This window comes from Ahaetulla prasina, chromosome 2 (genome assembly GCF_028640845.1).
Source record: "Ahaetulla prasina isolate Xishuangbanna chromosome 2, ASM2864084v1, whole genome shotgun sequence".
Classification (NCBI taxonomy): Eukaryota; Metazoa; Chordata; class Lepidosauria; order Squamata; family Colubridae; genus Ahaetulla; species Ahaetulla prasina.
The window spans coordinates 130,722,402-130,743,618 of record NC_080540.1 but is presented as its reverse complement, the minus strand read 5'-3'; the positions used below and the strand labels follow the sequence as shown (position 1 = coordinate 130,743,618).

At 37.6% G+C, this 21,217-nt stretch overlaps 1 protein-coding gene across 1 annotated transcript; it reads left to right on the top strand.

Annotated features, from left to right (window-relative positions):
- Positions 1-864: 864 nt before the first annotated feature.
- NUP85 (nucleoporin 85) lies at positions 865-21,176 on the top strand. The gene is made up of 20 exons (XM_058167666.1): positions 865-881; positions 1,426-1,800; positions 2,394-2,487; positions 4,227-4,389; positions 5,968-6,038; positions 6,412-6,455; positions 8,867-8,936; positions 9,944-10,065; positions 10,573-10,707; positions 11,309-11,431; positions 12,095-12,226; positions 12,678-12,784; positions 13,030-13,113; positions 13,491-13,556; positions 15,125-15,276; positions 15,360-15,477; positions 17,141-17,241; positions 17,939-18,090; positions 19,223-19,309; positions 20,867-21,176. The coding sequence occupies exons 2-20, from the start codon at positions 1,768-1,770 to the stop codon at positions 20,966-20,968; spliced, it is 1,956 nt and encodes a 651-aa protein (XP_058023649.1). The 5' UTR covers positions 865-881; positions 1,426-1,767; the 3' UTR covers positions 20,969-21,176.
- The last annotated feature ends 41 nt before the right edge of the window (positions 21,177-21,217 follow it).

Genomic DNA, 21,217 nt, shown 5'->3' with positions numbered 1-21,217 from the left:
TAACATTTTGTAATTTGATATGAATTTAACATCTTCCTTCCTGAGCAGCTGAGATTGTTCCCTACTCTTCAAACAAGTCAAAGATATTCTCCAGGAAAGTTTGCTAGTTTTTTATCATACAATATATCATTAAAACGCACGATAGTTTATCTGTAAAACTGAACCAGCGCAACGCAAAAACCCTTTGCATGCAATTGAAATTCAGAATACCTTGGAAGAATGTCAGGAATAAAATGTAACAATTAATTCCTAATAAGCTTTACTGGCTGTCTAAAGTCAAAACCAATCAGAAAGGTAGCAGGTTTGCGATCAGGAATTCTTTCAATTTGTTTTTTCCCCCTCCTCGGTAGCGAAGCTTTTAGTGTTCTTGCTACAGGAAAACTATCAGCCATCGTGATGGAAAAGCTCTCTCTTTTTTCAATTCATCGGCAAGTACTTGAGAAAATCCACTCGCTGTGGGGTAGCATCAACTCCCCAGTTTTCCGGTCAGTCAATTTAGCTTTGGGAATAAAAGCCTTTGCTCTCGATATGCGCCAGTCTCCCATGTGCAGTTCCGCGCCTAGATTCCAATCCGAATCCTATCAAGCACACACTTTTTACGAAAGAGGCACCGAGGATCACCGCAAGAACTTGACATTGAGCGTTGTACCAGTAACTTCATAACCCGCCAGGCACTCTGATAGAGAGCCACAAAGGCGGGAAAAGAAACGTGAATGATGGAGTCACGTGTACATAATAATGCGTTTCAATTGAAACTCGGGTGCCCCTCTGGCCGTAGTTGGAAGTGTCAGTCCAGCAGAAAACAATTCCAGAATTCCGGCATTGCTGGGATGGAGCAGAGTGGCTCAACGAATTAATTTGAAAGCGAAGAAATTCCTGCGGTAAACCCTTGCACTGTATGAAAAAAGTGGGAGGGAGAGAGAGAGATCTCAAATGTCTTCTTGCAAGCAAGTATTAGCTTTGGGTTGTGAGAAGACGATTTGGATGAACTATTATTCGCTGCAGGTTGAAGGAGGTTTATTTAAAGGGGATGGAATGGAATTTTCACAAGCATTCAGGACATGGATCTGAGCGAGAAAGATAGGAGAAGCTATAGTTTTCTGTTTCTTGCTGCTTTTTTCTTTTTTGCTGGATTGGGGAGTGACCCAACACAATTGAACTGTGCTTAATCTCGCTTCGTTGTTTTGCAAAATATGTTCGATTTGTCTTGTGGAGCACAGAGAGAGGGGTTCAAAAGATGTATGGCTACCGTACGGCTTTTCAGGTTCATATCATTTATTTGTTTCTTGATTTTGTAAATTCTATTCCAGCCACGGACATTTTGAAAAAGGATATCCATTTAGATTAAATTAAATTGAAGAGATCATTCAGTTGCTTCCATACTTGGGTTTGGAAGTTGGGTGTTTTTTTTTCTTCATTCCGCAGCTTGATTTTCTTGTTGGGGCTTCTGTAAAGGAATTGGGCGGCAAGAAACCATGGCTCATCTTTTAGCAATTTTCGAGAGATTCATCCAGCTCGACAACTTGCCCGCAATCGGTGCACGGGAAAATACGAGCAGTCGGCTCTGAAGTTCAAAAAACAGGCGGGACGGACACTTCTGCTTTTCCTATCTCTAGTGTCGGAGAAAGGGAAAATAGGGTCCTTCGGCTCGGGGGCGCGCGCGGGACCTGCATCGACCGGCGATTGGCTGAGAGCGCCGCCGCCGAGGCGCTGAGGCCGAGAAGAAATCGAGGGAGGCCGGAGCGCGGCCTTTTCCCGCTGGACGGCATGGAGGAATTGGATGTGGAGCCGTCGGTCACGGTGAGTTTCAGGGGGCCTGGCGAATGGCGCTCAGGGAACCGTCGTAGAGGAGCACCGAGGGGAGAATTAGAGACGGCAGGAAGGCGCCCTCCACCGTCGGAAGGGAAAGCTTCTCTTGCGGCGGTTTCGTCGTTAGGGACGGAAAACCACTGCAGGGCCCGCTACTCAGCCCTCGCTGAATGAATGGAAGGCCTGTTATTGGTATGGTTGCTTCCATGCAGTCGTGGATCCTAGGAGATGCCGTAAATAGGCAATGCCAGGCAGGACAACTCCTGCTCAACAAAACCGGTTGGAAAAGCAAAGCTGATAAAAACAGAGGACCTTGGGTGGTCCGGAAAAAAGACATCTGAACGTCTTTATATAAAAAAGTTGCGGTTGTCTGCATTGTAAGCTGTGAAAACACGTAAAGGTTATTCGGCATTTCACATGGACCTTTCGATCGACAAGCTCAACGTCCTAGCCCCTGAGCAATGTATATACTTTCAGCTGTAGTTAATGCTTTTAAAATGTTTATTGATGACTTAAATAGTTTTTGATTGCATCAATATCAACGATTGTCCAATTCTTTCTCTCTCTCTTTTTTTATTAAACAGCTTATTCCAGGAGTGAACTCTGACCAGAAACAGTTATGCTTTACATGGGGACCCACAGAGATGTTGGTGTGCGAAACTTTGTTTAAGCCAACAGGTTGGCAATGTCTTTTATTAAATGCAGTTTTGTTTGTTTAATATGCTCATGATATGAATAAACTAAAGCAAAATATTGGAGTAGATTAACTGTTGGAACTATGAACTGAAGCTCCAGTTTTCTCAGCTTTGAGCAAATGGTTGTCAGTGACCTCTTTTTGATATCCTTTCTTCTGCTAACTACATTCCTTTTTTAACATTTTCCCTAAACCTAGCCCTTCCGTCTTTAAAAGAAAATAAATATTAGAAAAATAAAATGGGCACCTTATCACACAAGTGATTATTAAAATATATGAAGCAAAAAGTTTACCAAAAATAAATTTAAAATTTTATTGCTTATATGGTATTTGTATTAATGATACCCCTTTTCTTACTTTTTATTTTCATCCAGATTGTTTCTGCTGTCTTTTTTCTTTTTAAATATTTCTTGTATCATTTTTTACTTTTAAATATCTTTAACAATTTGTAAACTAGTCCCTGGAAGTTGGATAGCATATAAATTAGTAATAATAACAGTGTGGTCTGGTGTATCTTGGAGGATGAAATAATGAAGGTCGCATTTTTAAAAGTATTATTCGGACATTAAGCCTCCTGAAAATATGGGAGGTTGACTTTTGGTTAATCGTGTGTATGACATAATGAAATTAACTAAAGTTTGGTTACTGGAGATGCAATTTATGAGAATTTCACAGCTCTTTCTTAACTACATGTAAAATTTTTGAATGTGGTGTTTGCAAGGCACCTTAAAAGTTCTATGTTCAGTGTGCTAAAACAATGATATTCTGTGCAAGATTCGTTTGCTGCTTCAAAAACTATCCATAGTTGCATGAGTTCTCTTGGACTCTCTCTTTCCAGGAAATTCCTCTATTACGACCTCAGTTGACAAGTCATAAAAAGCATAAAAAGCAGTTCCTGATGGAAGTAGAGGGTTGCTTCCTCATCAGGCATGCCTCCATATTACCATAGACAGTTAAAGGGTCAGTGTTGGACTATTCTGAGGCATGGACCACCATTTGCTGCCAATAGTGCTGTATCTAATTTTTGACTATTTCTGATTGGAAGATACAGAAGCATTTGAGGCATGGAAGAGAGGTTTCTTAAAAGTAAAATTACAAAGAAAAGGAAGACATAGAAATAGATGGTGTTCCATTATCAGTATTCTCCAGATTTACTATTATGTTATTAACTGATTGTAAAATTCATTGTTTATGTTAGATCTTACTCATTTTTGTTTTGGCTCATAATATTTATGTCTCTTTATGCAGTACACAGATTTTATTAGAAAAGCCTGCATGGTGTAATAAACCTTTGATTATTTATTTCTGCTTTATTTACCTGTGGAATATATCTTATACTTGTTGTAATATGTGTTTTCTAGAATATTGTTAATAATAACTAAAGCTACATGTTTATTTTATTTGGTTATATAAATATTTTGAGTATATGCCACCACATTTAACAAAAATGCTTTTGGCAATTTACAATATAGTATAAAAACACTAAAAATATAAATATCAATAAGAATATAGATATGAAACTGTGAATGTAACTACGAGTATTCCCTAAAGGCCTTACAGAATTACTGTCTCTCTAACAGCCAACAATGAGGATACCAACTTAATCTCTATATATTATTTTCCTCAAATTTTGCTTTGACATATAATATCAATTATTAATACATTTGAAATAATAGTATTTACTGCATAGTTACAATAGAAATTTCTACATCATTTGTTTCAGAGGCTAAAGAGAAGACTCCAGGCTGTCCTTTTGTCTATGTGGTACGCAAAGATCAAGATGTTTATTCTCAGACTTTGCGGAAGCTTTTCAATGAATCACACGGGATCTTTGTTGGACTTCAGAAGAATGAGAAAGAAAAGGCTGGAAAGTCAAGAACTGCACAGTAATTATCTAAAGTATTACTGAGTTTTTAAAAGTCTTTTGCAGTGCTTTCTGCACAAAAGTGTTTAAAAGTTTGGGAATACTTTCGAATTTTCAATATTTCTGCATCAGTGTGACCTAAAGGTTGACCTCTTCTCCACACAAATTGTAAAATTAGATAAAGCAAGCCCAGTTAAACAAAATGAGTCAAAAACATTATACTTGTTCATTTATTTATTGAGGAAAATGATCCAAAGCTATATACGTGTGGCAAAAATACGTGAAACTTCCTTCCAGTAATTGGTATGCCCCTCTTAGGCAGCAATATGTTTCCAATAACTTGATCATTCCTGCTTATTACTTGGAGGAATTTAACTCAATTTAACTTAAAGAAATGTAACTTTAATGTGACTTAAAAATGTTTTAAGTCACATTTTTACAGAAATAATATTGGCATAAAAGAAGCATTCAATATGTGTTTCAGAATATAGATAGCCTTTGATTTATGATGGCAATTTACATTGCTGAGCAATGTCATAAAGCATAGTCGTATCAGCGATGAAAGCAATACCTGCAGTCCCAGTTACTGTCATTAACTGAATCCTACTATCATTAGGCAAGGCAACCTCCCACTACCAAATTACTGTGAGAGCCAGCAGAAAGTTACAAGTCGCAAATGGTTTGCAAGTAGGCTGGCAAGCATTTAAGAGGCAGCTGGCAGACATTTAAGAGGCAGCTGCCAGGTATAGGAGGGTGCAAGGGTTGTGTGAAGAGGCAAGGCAGATGAGCACCAGTTAGGGTAGGTGTACGAGGAAGGTGAGGCTTGGGAAGGGTAAGTAGGAGTTGAGGGAGGTGCAACAAGAGTTGGGGAGAGGATGTGAAAAATGCAGAGGGACACCAGACTATGAAGGCAAGGCCTGGGAAAGGTGTGCAAGGTGCACAGTTACAGTTGGGGAGGATGTTCACAATCCATGAGTGTACAAGGGAGGCATGGCATGGGTCAGTGAGGGTGCAAAGGGGGTGCGATAGAAGCAAAACTCAGCAAGGGTGCTCAAGGCTGCAAGGGAGGATAGGGAGGGTCCACGGGGATGTGCAAGGAAGGCAGAGTGATCATTGGAGATGGTGTGTGTATGGCTGATGCAGCATGAATTCTAAGGGTCTGAGGAGGATGTGTGAGGGAGGAAGATATACTCCAGCAACTTGCAACCTTTCCTCATTGAGTTTCTGGGGAATCTGGCAGAGAAGTTTGCAAATGCTGATCACATAATTGTGGGGTATTGCAACCAGTTGTAAGCAGAAGCAGATTACGAAGCACTTAGATTGCTATTATGTTGATGCTGTGGAGGCTGGAAGTCTGAGGACAGGTTGTAACTGTTTGTTCAGCATCATTGCAATATAATGGCCATATGTTGAGGACTACCTGTGCAGTTATAATAACTGATACCCACCCAAACCATTTGAGTGATGCCATGGTGTCCTATCCCAGTGTCTAGAGGCTTTTTGGATCTGATATTGCTTATTTGTACTAAAGAACCTGGCATTTGTCAAGGAGGTGACATGATGCTTAAACAAAATCAAACTCTTCTCCTTTTTTGGATAGATTGGTTGGAGTAAGCAAAAGCTATCGATCAGTTATAAGAGCCTGCATGGAAGATTCACATCAGATGGCTAGTAAGTTTTCTACTTTTTATTAAATGGAAGCCTCTGGAACGAATCTACAACAGACTGTTTTAAAACAAATCAGAATGATTCATAGTCTGAACAAGTACTTGAAAAACTGCTTATGAAATTTGGCTGTAGAGTTGGTTCCAAAAATGAACAGTCAACCAACTCACTAAGATTTATGTATTTGCTATGATAATTGCTTAGTCATCTGATGAAAAGTTATAGTGTTTTTTGAATGTAACTAGTAAAAACAGTAAATGAACAATGTACAAATCTTCCTGCAATGTATAGTAGAGCTGGAATAAACAATGATTTTGGTTTGGTGAACTGAATAATAACAATGTATAAATATTGATTTCTGTATTTTTCTTTGATTTAGTATCTGCACGGGATCCTGCAATGCAGATACACTACAGTACTCAGGTAATGTGTATAGTTTTATTTTGATAGGGTATTGGAGAACAAATTACTACTAGGATTTTCCATTATTTTAGTTTTGATGCAGCCCATTGAATTTATTTTGGAGTTCTGGTAGAATATTTGTTATCTACCATAGCAGGCACAATGCCACAATCTACTTAGAATTAAATTGTGCTTGTTCAAGAACGTGTCTACTTCTTAATAGTAGTTCTAAATTTATATCATCTCTGTTATTTTGTCCAACAATATTTAGTCCTTGATTTTTGTAACATTCCAATAATTGTTCTGCATATCTATAGATTCCACTGATGTGTCTTTTATAATACCAACCAATTTCAAAAATTGAATATCCCAAGTATAACTATAAATGCTAATGTAAATTTGGATAGCTAGTCAATTGTGTTTATATTCCAAAGATAATGAAGAAGTAGTAAAACATGGTAAAGCATGTTTTAAAACATTACCCAAATTGTTATTTTTCTGAATTCTGTCTCTTGGTTATTTGCCCACTTGTAGGTTTGTATGTACATGCATTTGCCAATCTGTGTTTACTCTTTTCAAAATGTTTTTGCTCACCTGTGGGAATGAATATGCTTCTTGTAGGTGATTTTGGAGTAATGTCTTAAGTAAAAGGCTATTCATATATACACATAATCCTTTTATACTGTTCCAGCTCTTATTCCTAAAAGTTACTTTCATTTGGAAAAGCATCTGTTTTTCTTATAGATGTATTTCTTCCATTGATTTTAACTCTAAACTAACTGCATCCAAAAAGTTTTTGGCAGAAGGATGGGTATGGTTCCTACAACTAACAAAATAAACAGTTGCTTTCAGCTAGTCATAAATATGATCCTAAATTGTAAGTTATGTTCTATAGGGCAGATTGAAGCCTGTTTTGCCTAGAATGCCATTTCAATGCTATTTCTATTTTGTTTTATTTAAAACATTTTGTAGTAAAAAAATCATTAAAAGTTTTGGAAACAGAGAATATACTATGGGAAAAATTGATGTCATATTCTATTATTATGGTATTACTATTGCAGTATGGTAGGTACTGTTTCAAAGATTCATAGATTTATATGCTCTCGGCTGATTCCATTTCTCACTTGAGGGAGATGGGAATTTTGCTTAATGATGAATTTCTAAACCATTTCCAAGGAAGATAATCCCTCTTTTCTGCTCCAGGTTATGAAAAAATATAAATACATAGAAGTTCATACTCATCAGAAGAGTTTAAACATTGAGCTTGAACATTCTGAGCCTGCTGGTGTTTTTGGAGGGGTGTGCCTTTGAGTCATTTGTTGACTAGTCGCTGCAGTTTTCTTGGCAATATTATAGAAGTGGTTTCCCATTGCCTGTTTTCTAGGGCTGAGAGAGAGACTTGCCTGAGGTTATCCTCAGAGTGTGACTCAGCTGATGTTTTATTTATTTATTTTATTGTTTAAATTTCTCCCAAAGGACTCAGGGCGGTTTACAGCCAGAGTAAAACAGTTAATACAAAAATTAAAACCAGTTTAAAAAGAAAATTCAAACTTGGCTGAACAATTAAAACCAATAAAAACCCCATTTTAAAACCCATTAGGTCAGTCCTGTGCGATGGAACAGAAATTTTTTCAGCTCGTGTCGAAAGGTCCGAAGATCAGGGAGTTGGCGGGTGCCTGGTGGTAACTCATTCCAGAGGGTTGGTGCCCCCACAGAGAAGGCCCTCCCCCTGGGTGTCGCCAGCCGACATTGTCTGGCCGACGGCACCCTGAGGAGACCCTCCCTATGGGAGCGCACTGGTCGATGGGAGGTCACCGGTAGCAGCAGGCGGTCCCGTAAGTAACCTGGTCCTATGCCATGTAGCGCTTTAAAGGTGGTGACCAACAGCTTGAATTGCACCCGAAAGATCACCGGAAGCCAGTGCAGCCTGCGCAGGAGAAGTGTTATATGGGAGCAACGAATCGCTCCCTCTATCACCTGCGCGGCCGCATTCTGAACCAGTTGGAGCCTTCGGGTGATCTTCAAGGGGAGCCCCATGTAGAGAGCGTTGCAGTAGTCCAGACGGGAAGTGACGAGGGCGTGAGTGACTGCATAAGGAATCCTGGTCTAAGAAGGGACGCAACTGGCGTATCAGGCAAACCTGATAAAAAGCTCCTCTGGCGACGGCCATCATATGCTCTTTTGTGCCTAAGGTGGGCTAGAATGTACAGTCTTCTGGTTTCTAACCCAATACCTTAACCATTACACCAAAATGGCTCTTCAGCTTGTAAATAATATAATCTAAAAGATTTATTTTAAAAATACCCTATCTATTTGCAGAAAATTCAATTTAAGTATTCACATTTTTGACTGTTATTTTTTATGTTAGGAAGAGTTTAAGGTTAAAGCTTTATAATGGAAATCTCTAGTAAATTGATATTTATCTTTCTTAGGTCTCTGTTTTGTCCGCAATGGAGTTGATCTGGAATCTGTGTGAAATCATGTTTATTGAAGCTGCTCCAGGTAAATGTTGTTGTTTTTTTTTCCTTCTGGTGAGATCAGTCTATCAGGGCAACCTGGTCTACCCAAATATGGGACGGAGCATACTGCTTCCGCTTTCGCCTTTCAGCCCCAATCCAGGAGCCTTCGTGGGCAGTTGCTTTCGCGACAAACTTTGTGTGTGTGTGTGTGTAAATTTGGTATTCGGTAAATATAAATTCAACACTGAATTTTGATTTATAATGAAATCAAGATTACTTTTATGTTTTTCACATATTCTCTTAGAATTCATGTGCTGCTTTTCTAATTAGGTATCTTCATAATGTCTTTCTGAGCTGAGGAAGAAATACCTCCCTGCCTTCACATTTCTCATATTGAAGACAATGGCTTTTTCCTTTGTTATTTAAAACAAAACTGTTTGCAACAGTTGTGAGTAAAAGGCTATTGCTGCTGACAGACCATAATGTTACTGGGGTGGAGAAATGATTAATTTCTGATGCTCACTTTTCATTTTGGTTGCTGACCTAGTGCAACAAAATAATCTATTTGTACTATGAGAACTGGAAGTTTACAGTGTATCGCAAAAAGGATGAATGATGCATTGATCTGTTATTTGGCTGAGCCCAGGTTGCAGCAGCTCACAGGCCTGGTTTTCTGGGTCTGGTTTTTGCCACTGCAAACTGAGGAGCCCTCCCCCACCAGCATGCAAGAGACCAAGGAAGCGGGAGCAGCATTGCATCGTCCTGGAGACTTTTGTCTTGAACTACTTCCTATCATGCTCTGATTCAGCAGCTAATTTCTAGGTGCCATAATTGTAATTGTCAGATAAATTTGTACAATATCATCCCACCATATAATCATAACTACATCTTCTCTATGATATGATACCATCAGCATAGGAAATAACATTTGTGATGTGGCCTGCAATGGACCAGTGCAAAGCATATAGAAATGGGATTATATCTTATAAAAATAGTATCTCAGACAGTTCTTTGGGCTCATAGGCATGTATCTTTATTTTTTCCCCCCAGCGGGTTTGGTGTTATGTCACCTGCTTGATTGGGTCCGTCTTCATGTGTGTGAAGTAGACAACATGGTTTGCGAGGTTCTGAGGAGTGAGAATCCAGCAAAACATGAAAATTTCTGGAATGTGGTAAGGCATGTTTTTATCCAGGAAGCAGTAGCGTCCAGCTGCTGTGCTTCATTTTTGCTCAGAAAGCTGTTTAATTGAATCCACTGTAAAATGTAAGTTTTTTTCCCCCCAAGTTATTACACTGAATCAATGATGACAAAAAGCTTATAGTGTTTGAGCCACCTATGTAGTATCTATGGTTTGCAAGAAACTCTCCCATCAAAATCAACTTAAAAGTTGATTGTAAGGCTGCCTTATGTAACTTTGTATTTACAATTTATGTAGATCTAGAATGGAGCTTAATGTATTAGTGCTTAGCTCTGTGTAGTAACAATCCATAGTTTTTTGGTCAACAGGAAAAATGGCCTTTCAACCATCATATTTATTTCTGACAGAGCACTTTAAACCTGTTTTACTTAAGTTGCAGTTTTATATCTCTTTTTTATGAGGTAGTATGTGTCAGTGTAACCATACATGCATGGTTTGGATAATAGTATTAATATGTGAAATCATTTTTATATTTTTCAGGTAACTGGTTATGTGCTTCAAGGTAGAATGGATGAGGCTCGGCAATTACTTTCTAAAGAAGCTATTACCAATCCCACTTCAGTGCACATGTGCAAAGTTTTAGATGAGCTGATGAAGAAAATGCCTGTTCTCAGTGTATGTTTGCAGTTTTCTCTGGGTGATCTGTAATGATATAGTAAAAATATATTTTCAAAAACATACAAAACTTGCTTAATTCTGAGTCTGATCATTGGTTTGTATTACTCAGTTTTCAGTACTCTTGTTTTAAGTGGTTGAAGGTCTCCAGGTGGATTAGTTCATTTTTCTCATACTATTATGAAGCTAAGTATCTTGCATCAGCCAAATAATGTTATAAAATCATTGACAGTGCATTAAGAAGAATGCTGTTTCTGTAGATTGGCTGTACTCCTGAACCAACATATTTGGAAAGAATTTAAGTAGTGAAAATTAAATTCCTATAAGTTAAAGATAGATACTTGTCACCAGCATGTTATCCTGCTCTTATTTAAACATATCTAAAAGCTCTACTGTAGAAATATCTGTAACACTATGTATTCTTTCAAATTCCAATTTAATTATTCCATTCCTTAGATAAACTTTATCTTTTATTCTGCACAAATCTCTTGAAACCCTTGATAAACGTAACACCAAAACAGTTTTGTTTTTATGGAAAATCAGTAAAAGAAACACTGCAATAAGAATTTCAAAAACCTTCTCATTATGTATCCCTTTGCAGCCTAGCAGTAACCAGACTTTGACAGAGATGGAGTTGAAATGGCAGCACTGGCATGAGGAATGTGAGAGGTTTCTGAAAGATGGAACATTTGCATCTAATTCTCACATGGAAGTTCTTTGTAAGGTGTGTGTATGTATGTGTGTATGTATATGTGTGTGTGTGTGTATATATGGTCTTATGAATGAGGTTATCTGGTCCAGTGGTCACCAACCAGTGGTCCATGGACCACTGGTGGTCCGTGAGAAAATTTTGGTGGTCTGCAGAAACATTATTTGCATTTTTATATTGCACTAAATACTATTTATCTTTTTTAAAAAAAATCATATTAGTGGTCCTCGGGATTTAAAATTATGAATTTAGTGGTCCCTGAGGTCCGAAAGGTTGGTGACCCCTGATCTGGTCAGCCAGTGATGGGATTTGGAATATAATGTCTTTCTGTATGCAGTTTAGCTGTTGGCCAAGCGGTTACCAAGCACCCAAATTTTGATCGTGTGATTCTGGGTGTGCTACAGGTTGGAACTTGTAGTTACAAGGACCAGTTGTAACTACCATTTGTTCACTACAATAACTTTGAATGGTTGCTGAATGAATGGTTGTTAAATGAGGACTACTTGTAGTACAGATGTTTGGTAAGCACGTGAATTACATTTATCCAGCTGTTAGATAGCAGAAGCATAGTTGATCATTTTCAGCCTGATAAGGTCACAATTGGCATACTATATACTGTATTAAAACCCTGAGCTGATGGGAGCTGAATCCTTAAGGACTCCTGTTCATTTTTTTTAGATCCTACTTGGGGATGAGAATGCTATTTTGGAAAAGAAAGAGCTAATGACAACCTGGTACCATTTTCTTGTGACCCGGCTGTTATATTGCCATCCTACCGTGAAGCACGTGGAACTCCATCTTTATGCACAGGTGATATATTTTGCCACTGAAGCAGAGTTGCCTCCATCCTTTTGCCACCCAGTAGGAAGGCAAGTGATTATACATTGTACAGGGGAAAGATGATGCAGTTTTCAGGGTCTGTCTGAGTAGTGCCTTTTTAGGTAGAAGGTTGATAGTTTTGCATGCCATTTACAAAGTAGCAAATCCTGGAAAACCCATTGTATTGGACTAAGTTCAGTCTTATCAAAACAGGCTATCAGAACATGGTATCAATGTGCTAGCTTTGATTTGGGAAATGCTAATACTGCTCTGATTTTCCCAGTGATTGAAAATAGCCAATCCCAATTAAAAAAGCAGTTGAGTGTGATATTTTAAGTAATCTGTTATTTTTGGGAAATCTTGGTGGTCCTTTACTGAGAGAGAACATATCTGGTATAGCTAGACACAACCTCAGTGTTTTACATCTTTATGTATTCCACAGTCCAGCCTGGACATGTTTCTGGGAGGAGAAAGCAGCCCGGAACCATTAGACAGCATCTTATTGGCAGCTTTTGAATTTGATATCCACCAAGTGATTAAAGAATGCAGGTGATTTTTGTCATCTTTGTGTTTTGAATTCTTGATTTGTATATGACGTCATGATTTGAAACAAAGCAACATACAAACCAAAAAGCCGGAAAGCTTTTAAAAATAAAACGTGGCAAAAATATGCAGTGAACAAGTAGGATTCTGCAAGTATAAAATATGGGTTATTGTTTTTCTGAGAATATAAATACATTTTATATCATGTGTTATACTGCAATCCTAGATTCCTTCTGATTTTGTACTTGCAGCATTGCCTTGAGCAACTGGTGGTTTGTAGCTCATCTGACAGATCTCTTGGACCATTGTAATCTACTCCAGTCCCACAATCTTTAGTAAGTTTCCCTTTCTTCTCATTATCGGGCTCAGTTTTAAAACTGCCTTAATTTTAAATTCCTTTTTTAAGAATAATTTATGTAATCCTTCAAACTGTCCATAGGGATTCCATATACATTACTGTGGTAATTCCTGAAAGAGAAGTGACAGTATTATTGCCATTTTACAGAAGCAAGGCTGAGATTGAGTGAATCTCATTTAATGCATGTGTGACTGAACTGAAAATAATTCTTCTATTTCTGATGATGATATTCCACTAATTTCTGTTCTAATTAATTTTTTTTACTGGGGCTTAAAATATTTGATATTGAAAGAAATTAGGTCAGAAATATTATATGTCAGTTAGAAAAATTGATATATTATGTTATTTCTTAAGCTTTGGTTCCAATATGCGTGAATACCTCCTGCTAGAATATGCTTCTGGGCTCTTTGCCCATCACAGGTAAGAGTTTTTGTTTATATTTATACACACTCACTCATCTAGAGACATAGTATAGTAATACAATAGTATAGTATAGTAAATAGTATAGTAATACAATATAGTATTGTATTGCCAGTGATAAAAAGACAAGGGGGAAAAAACGATTCACAAAGAGTCATCGGTCCTGATAAGAATAGGAGCCCTACAATTCTACTCTTTGGGAAAGTGTCGCAAGCATCTTTTGATGTGTCATATTTCCTCTTGTGAAGTTGGATATGGGCTCTGACTTCAAATAAAGAAAGCTGATATGGACACTGGAAAATGTACCTACCTCTCCCCTGAAAAAGTGCCATAAAGTGGGATCGTGGATATCCTAAGTCTACAACCTCCACTGCACTTCCAAACTGGCATGGAATCTTGTACATCTTAGAGCAAGCAGTGATACATTCTCTCCCATTGATTTAAAAGGGAGGGAAATCTATTTGCAAATGGATTGGAAGTGAATAATGAAGACTATCTAATCTAGAAGAATAGAATCTGCCTGTTTTAAATGATGCATATGGTACATCTGTAATGAAGGCAAGGCAGTATTTGGATAGTTTTCCCAAATGGCTTCAAGATAAGAATAAAATATTTAATTTCTCTTCTAATTTACTAACGGTTCCCTGCTGAATGAAATTGAAATAATATATTAACATTTCTATCACTTAAATATCAAAAGTGTTTTATGTGCAAATACTTTTTTTATTTACTAGTTGTTTCTCTGGATTGAAGGTTTTCAGCTTTATTTGAATTCCTAATATTTGATGCTTAAGGCTAGTTGATATCATCCTTACAACCATCCAAAAGAACAAAATGGGTTGTTATTTTTAGCACTAATTAGAATCTCCTGCTACTAAAGAATAGAGAAACATATCTAATTCTCAATTAGCTGGAATGATAAAACAAAATTTCATTAAGTATCTGGTATAAATAAACATAATGGTTTATTTATATACCAACGTTGGACAAAACGACAAAACTCTCCCACAAAGAATGCCTATTTTTTACTTCTGTTCCCTCTGTGGGAACCAGATAGGCTGATTATGTCTGTAGTGCTTCCATATTGATGTCTGACTTCTCTTAATATTTTAGGGAAAGCAGCATTATGAAGTTCATCATTTATTTAACCAGTATTAAATGATTTTTCACAAAAGTCCCTTGGCCAAAAATTTATCATAGATCAGTGACCTTGCTCAAGTAATATATACATATACTGTACATATATGTCCCTTTTTCCTCAAATCTTTTAGATGTTATTCTCAGACTGGCTGTTTTATTTAATCTGTTGAATTAAAAAGGGGGGGATTGTTTAAACAAAATGTGCATGCATTATATTGACTTAATTTCTCAATTTTAAAAGGCTTTTCCAACTAATTTCTTACTGATATTAAGCTTCTCTAAAAGCAGTTAGGCAAAAGGAACTCTAAAGTAAATGTACACAACTAATAGGAGATTCACTGTTTTAGTGTTTGTTGTGTAGGCTAGTGGCTGAAGCAGTTACTCTGTGCAGAAGAGGCAATTCAATATTTATGGTTCCATCTTTACAGCTTATGGCAACTTGCAGTTGACTATTTTGACTATTGTCCAGAATATGGTAAAGCATATCTGGAGCATCATATTGAACGGATTTCCTTGGATACGGAGCATAAAGCCCTGAAAGTACTGAGGATTTGTGAACAGAGAACGATGACTGAACAAGGTGACTCTCCCTAAAACTTTTTTTAATGTAATCATTTCTAAAGAATCAGTTACCAAGTATGCTTCCATCATTTCCCATCCCAGTTCGTAGCATCTGTAAAATCATGTCCATGAAGGCAGTCCGGAACAATCGCCTTGGCTCAGCACTATCCTGGAGCATCCGAGCCAAAGATGCTGCTTTTGCTACCCTCATATCAGACAGGTAGGATTTGGGGAAGCGGGATTCTTATTAAGTTGCAGAAACAGCAAATTACTACTGCTATCTAAAGGTTTAGGATAATACAATTGCTAGAGACAATACTCCCTTTGAATTTGGCAATCCTAATAAATGACGATATTTTGATCATTGGTGTTGGATTATTTGTGCTCATTTTTGTTGTTGTTATTGCTAAGTCGTGTCCGACCCATTGCGACCCCATGGACAATGTTCCTCCAGGCCTTCCTGTCCTCTACCACCCTCTGGAGTCCATTTAAGCTCACGTCTACTGCTTCAGTGACTCCATCCAGCCACCTCATTCTCTGTTGTCCCCTTTTTCTTTTGCCCTCAATCGTTCCCAGCATTAGGCTCTTCTCCAGTGAGTCCTTCCTTTTCATTAGGTGGCCAAAGTATTTAAGTTTCATCTTCAGGATCTGGCCTTCTAAAGAGCAGTCAGGGTTGATCTCCTCTACGACTGACCGGTTTGTTCGCCTTGCAGTCCAAGGGACTCACAGGAGTCTTCTCCAGCATCATAGTTCAAAGGCCTTAATTTTTTGGCGCTCAGCCTTTCTTATGGTCCAACTTTCACAGCCATACATTGCAACTGTGAAAACCATAACTTTGACTATATGCACTGTTGTTGGCAGGGTGATATCTCTACTTTTTAGTACGCTGTCTAGATTTGCCATAGCTTTCCTCCCCAGGAGCAAGCATCTTTTAATTTCTTGGCTGCAGTCCTCATCTGCGGTGATCTTGGAGCCCAGGAAAATAAAATCTGTCACTACCTCTTTTTCTTCCCCATCTATTTGCCAGGAATCGAGAGGGCCAGATGCCATGATCTTAGTTTTTTTTAATGTTGAGTTTCAAGCCAACTTTTGCATTCTCCTCTTTCACCCGCATCAAGAGGCTTTTTAGTTCCTCTTCACTTTCTGCCATTAAAGTGGTATCATCTGCATATCTGAGGTTGTTGATATTTCTCCAGCAATCTTAATTTCAACTTTTGATTCATCTAGCTCCGCCTTTCTCATGATGTGCTCTGCATATAAGTTAAATAGGCAGGGCGACAGTATACAGTCTTACCGGGCTCCTTTCCCAATTTTGAACCGATCAGCAGTTCGGTGTCCAGTTCTCACTTTTTTTGTGGGTTTTTTTGTGTGTGTGGTTTTTGTGCTCATAAGTACACTCTAAACAGTTAGAATGATGAAATGGAATAGGCAAAAAATTGATACCAGTTAATATGTCTATTTCCATCAATGAGTATTTAATATATAAGAAAAGCCATTTTACATTTCAGAGAATTATTGCTGCTGTTTTTATTAAAATGTTTTGCAGCTAATCCTCAGTTACCATAGTTGGGACTGGCAACTGAATCGCTAATGTTATGTCTCCTTCGCTTCTTCTTTTCCACACTCCTATTCTTTGGAATCCTCACTCTGGCCCTGGACTAATGAACAAGAAGGGAATTAATGTATAAAATTTAGGGGAAATGTTTTGTAATTTCATGCAGATAAAAACATATTACTTGATTAGAACTTGAGAAATGCTTCACATCTAAATTCTTATAATCCTTGGAAGGAAGGAAGGAACTTCTATAAAGAATTAATAGATATACAGTACATACTAATGGCTGTATGTGCTAATCTGCTATTTTGCCCATATTGTTATCTAGATTTTTGAGAGAATATTGTGAAAGAGGTACTTTCTCAGATTTGGACCTCATTGACAACTTGGGTCCATCCATGTTGCTTAGCGACCGACTAACGTTTCTTGGTGAGTGATTCCATCTTTTGACATAGGGTTCTATTTTGTTTGGCTTGGGAGTCACACTTTCTCTTTTTGACTGGAACCTATTTAGAGTGGGTGGAACTAGAACTTATTTAATCCTTTATTTTTGAAGCATTTGCTTACAGTTTAGAGGTTCCCACTTCCCACTTAAAACTTCCAAAACTAAAAAACACCAACCTTGCAAATATCCCTCCTCTTTTTCCTGAACTGGAAAGGAGGGTTTCAAAGCCTCAGATACTATGCTGGGCAGGGACAGTACGTTGCCCATAGGATTGAGAATCAGTCTTTGATCTAAACATTTTACTTTGATTATATCAGTGTCTTTTTCTTGCCTTTTCAAAGACTATTGCGTTAATAAGATATACTTTAGTTTCCAAATAGAAGTTAGACTTTTATTTCCAAGCTGTCATAGTTAGCACAAACCATTGCAGATACTTTTAAACACAACCCAGTAATGATTTATCAGTTTGTTTCTTTGATATGAATGGGATTTGAGCTATTGATTTAAACGGATCATAGTTACAAATGCTTTTTCTGTCTTTTGCTGCCACCCAGAGCAATTTTGTAGCATAATAAATAAAGAAATAATACAGGAATAACTTTTTTGCAATTGTGTAGGATCAAAGATTGAGAATTGATGGGTGTTCTAAATGTGAAAGGACTGCCTTAACGTCTTTTACAGGAAAGTACCGTGAATTTCATCGTATGTATGGGGAGAAGAAGTTCTTTGCAGCAGCCAAACTCTTATTAATGCTGATGACAGCTCGTATTGCTCCTTGCTCCTTCTGGATGACTTTGTTGACCGATGCACTTCCTCTCCTAGAACATAAAGAGGCAAGTGTGGTATTTCTGTGGATTATGTATTTTTGTTTAACTGATGGGAGTTGGTGTCAAAATACAATACAGGTAGTCCTCAATTTACAACAGTTCGTTTAGGGACATTTGAAGTTACAATGGCACTGAAAAGAGTGACATATGACCGTTTTTCACAGTTACAACCTTTGCAGCAATCATGTGATCAAAATTCAGATGCTTGGCAACTGTTTCATACATATAACCATCACAGTGTCCAGGGTTCATGTGATTACCTTTTGCAACCTTCTGACAAGCAAAGTCAGTGGGGAAGCCAGATTAATTTAACAAGCATGTTACTAATTTAACAACCGCAATGATTCACTTAACAACTGTGGCAAGAAAAGTCATAAAATGGGTTAAAACTCACTTAACAAATTTCTCACTGAGCAACATAAATTTTGGGCTCAATTGTGATTGTAAGTGGAGGACTTCCTGTATACAACATGAATTGATACCAACTAGGCAGTGGTATTAATCTAAACTAAGAAAGACAACATTGAGCCAGAAATTGTGTGATCCTAAGAGCTTCAGTGCTATGTTGTTACCAAAATTCAAATAATGATGGTTGAGCACAAGTCTCAGTAATCACAAAAATGTTGATCTAAAGAGAGAGAACTGTAAAGTCTGATTGTTTACTCCTGCAAAAAGGGGCTTGTAAATAGAAGAGCTTAGCCTTCCTACAGATAGGTAGGGTCCGTTCAGTTTGATGCCTGCTCTAAAATGAAGTTCATGATTTTATTCAAGTTTAATTTCTATGTGCCAGATTCTCAATTGAGTGTTTTCCAGCAACATAGTTTAATGTAATCTTTTTCAAGAGTAGATGAATAATGTAAGTAGTGATCTTCATTTGGTCCTGCCTTGTAATATTTACAGCGGCCACCTTGAGTTTATACATGCTACATTGAATTTTTCTTACAGCTAAACATAGACCAAAAAAAGATTTTAAAAATTGCTCAGTTTCAAAATTCTCTCTAGCTGTTAATGGGATAACCATACATTCTTAGAGTTCAAACCTGCCAGGGTATCAAATTTAAAATCCCACTTCCAAAAATAAATGGGGGGTGGGGAGAGAAATTGGCAGTAAATGAAGTTTACAATCAATTTTCTGCAGGTGATATTTTCTGCTGATCAGACATATGAATTGATGAAATGCTTAGAAGATGTGATGGCATCAGAGCCAAAAAAAGAGAAGCTCCAGGTAATCTTATCTAAGTATGCTGTTTTAAGGGCCTGATATATTAAAATTTCTGGATGTGAGGACAGAGCATGATTTAGCCCCACTGTAATTTAGAGAAGTTATTGTTTTTGTTGAGATCAGTGCATTGGAGGAGAACATTAAGTCACAAATGAAGGTGAATATATGTATGTTGCAGGATCCAATCTGGGTTGGTCACCGGGATCAGAGGTTTTGTCTTCCGAGCTTTTGGACTCATGCTGGAGCTCATCCTCAGAGAACTTCTGTTTGCTCTGGGCTGTTCTGCGTGTGGTATTTATATGGTAACACACCCATCAACAGGAGTGCTGATTTACCTCCAGCTTACCAAGTACCTAGGTTGGGGCGGGGGCTTGGCAGCACAAGGAAATTACAGCCATGACTTAATAGCCAGCCATCAACAACCCAATCTACATCTAAAAAGCTACACACAACAGCCACCATATAAATACCACACAGAGAGCAGCCCAGGCCCCAGAGCATAAAGAGAAGTCCCCTGAGGATGGGCTCCAGCATGAGTTTGAAAGCTCATAAAACAAAACCTGTGGTCCCGGTGACCGACCCAGATTAGATTCTGCAACACTAACTCAATTATATGCTTTAATCTCTGTATATTTTCCTTATGTACATTTGTGCATACTCGTAAGGATACACTGAAGTTAATTGTAACTTCTTTGATCTTGTTAACTTGACTAAATTGCTTTGTTACAAATGTACATTTTAGTGAAAACTGACACTGGGAAAAAGTGGTATGTTCTGTGCTTAAAGAACAGATTCCCCATAAGATTTAGTGGTGTATCAAGACAGAAAATTTGTCCTTTGAATCAAGGGGACAATCCTTTCCATTTCAGAATTTTATTACTTCTAATGCCTGCTTTTCCTGGTTGTGTTTCATCCATTGATTCCCTGAAACCCGTGGAAAGGAGCATAAGATAAAATATTGTTTCTAACGGTATGAAAGTGTTACCAAAAGCCCTTCCCAGCATTGCTTCTCTACATTTCAGGATGCTAGTGGGAAGGGTGTGTGTGCTTTTCATTGTTCTGACCAAGCAATAAAAATAGCTGCAAATGCTCTCTGGGAATGGCAGAGAATTACTGATGTCTACTAGAGATGTGCAGAATATTCCACGGTTGAGTGGACTGAAGCCAATCTAGATAAATTTAATGCATTTCTGGAAGCGTCTTGTGATATTTTGGATGTGTTCTGAATGAATACATTTTGGGTTCGTCCTCCAGACTGATGAGCAAGCAGCTTCATTCTTAAAGTTAATACTTTTAAATTCCATCTGAATATGTATAGCATCATGCTAAATTAATATTTAACATGGAACTGTTTCCCCAGTCGTGGAGGAAGAACTCTGAAAAATTCAGTAGCCTTTGGACTATCCTTTTAAGGGACTCTACTGAGTTACATACTAAATATAAGAAGTAATGTGGCCATGACTGTATAAGTATGCTCTGACTTATAAAATATTCTTATATTTCTAAAATTGATTTCAGGTTATGTTATTCAATTCTTTCCCCCTTTTTTCTTGTTTCTAGGATGATGATGCAGAGATAATGAAGGTGGAAATGCTAAGACTTGCTCTGGCACGAAACTTAGCAAGAGCTATCATTAAAGAGGGCACACTGGAAGAATCATGAGAGCAGCAAATTAAAATAGTTCTTAAATTTTACTTTGTTAACTTAGTGTACATACCAGGGTTGTTATTATTTTGATAAAAATAAATTTCATATTTTGCATTTCTTTTATCATTCTTTTTGTGGTAAATTTCAAGAAAGAAACTCAGTTTTTGCAAACAGAGACTTTTACAATCTTATAAAATGGAAATCCCATCTTGTCATTAAAATAACCCAAATTGTTTTATTCATGCAAGTTGAAACAAACCATTT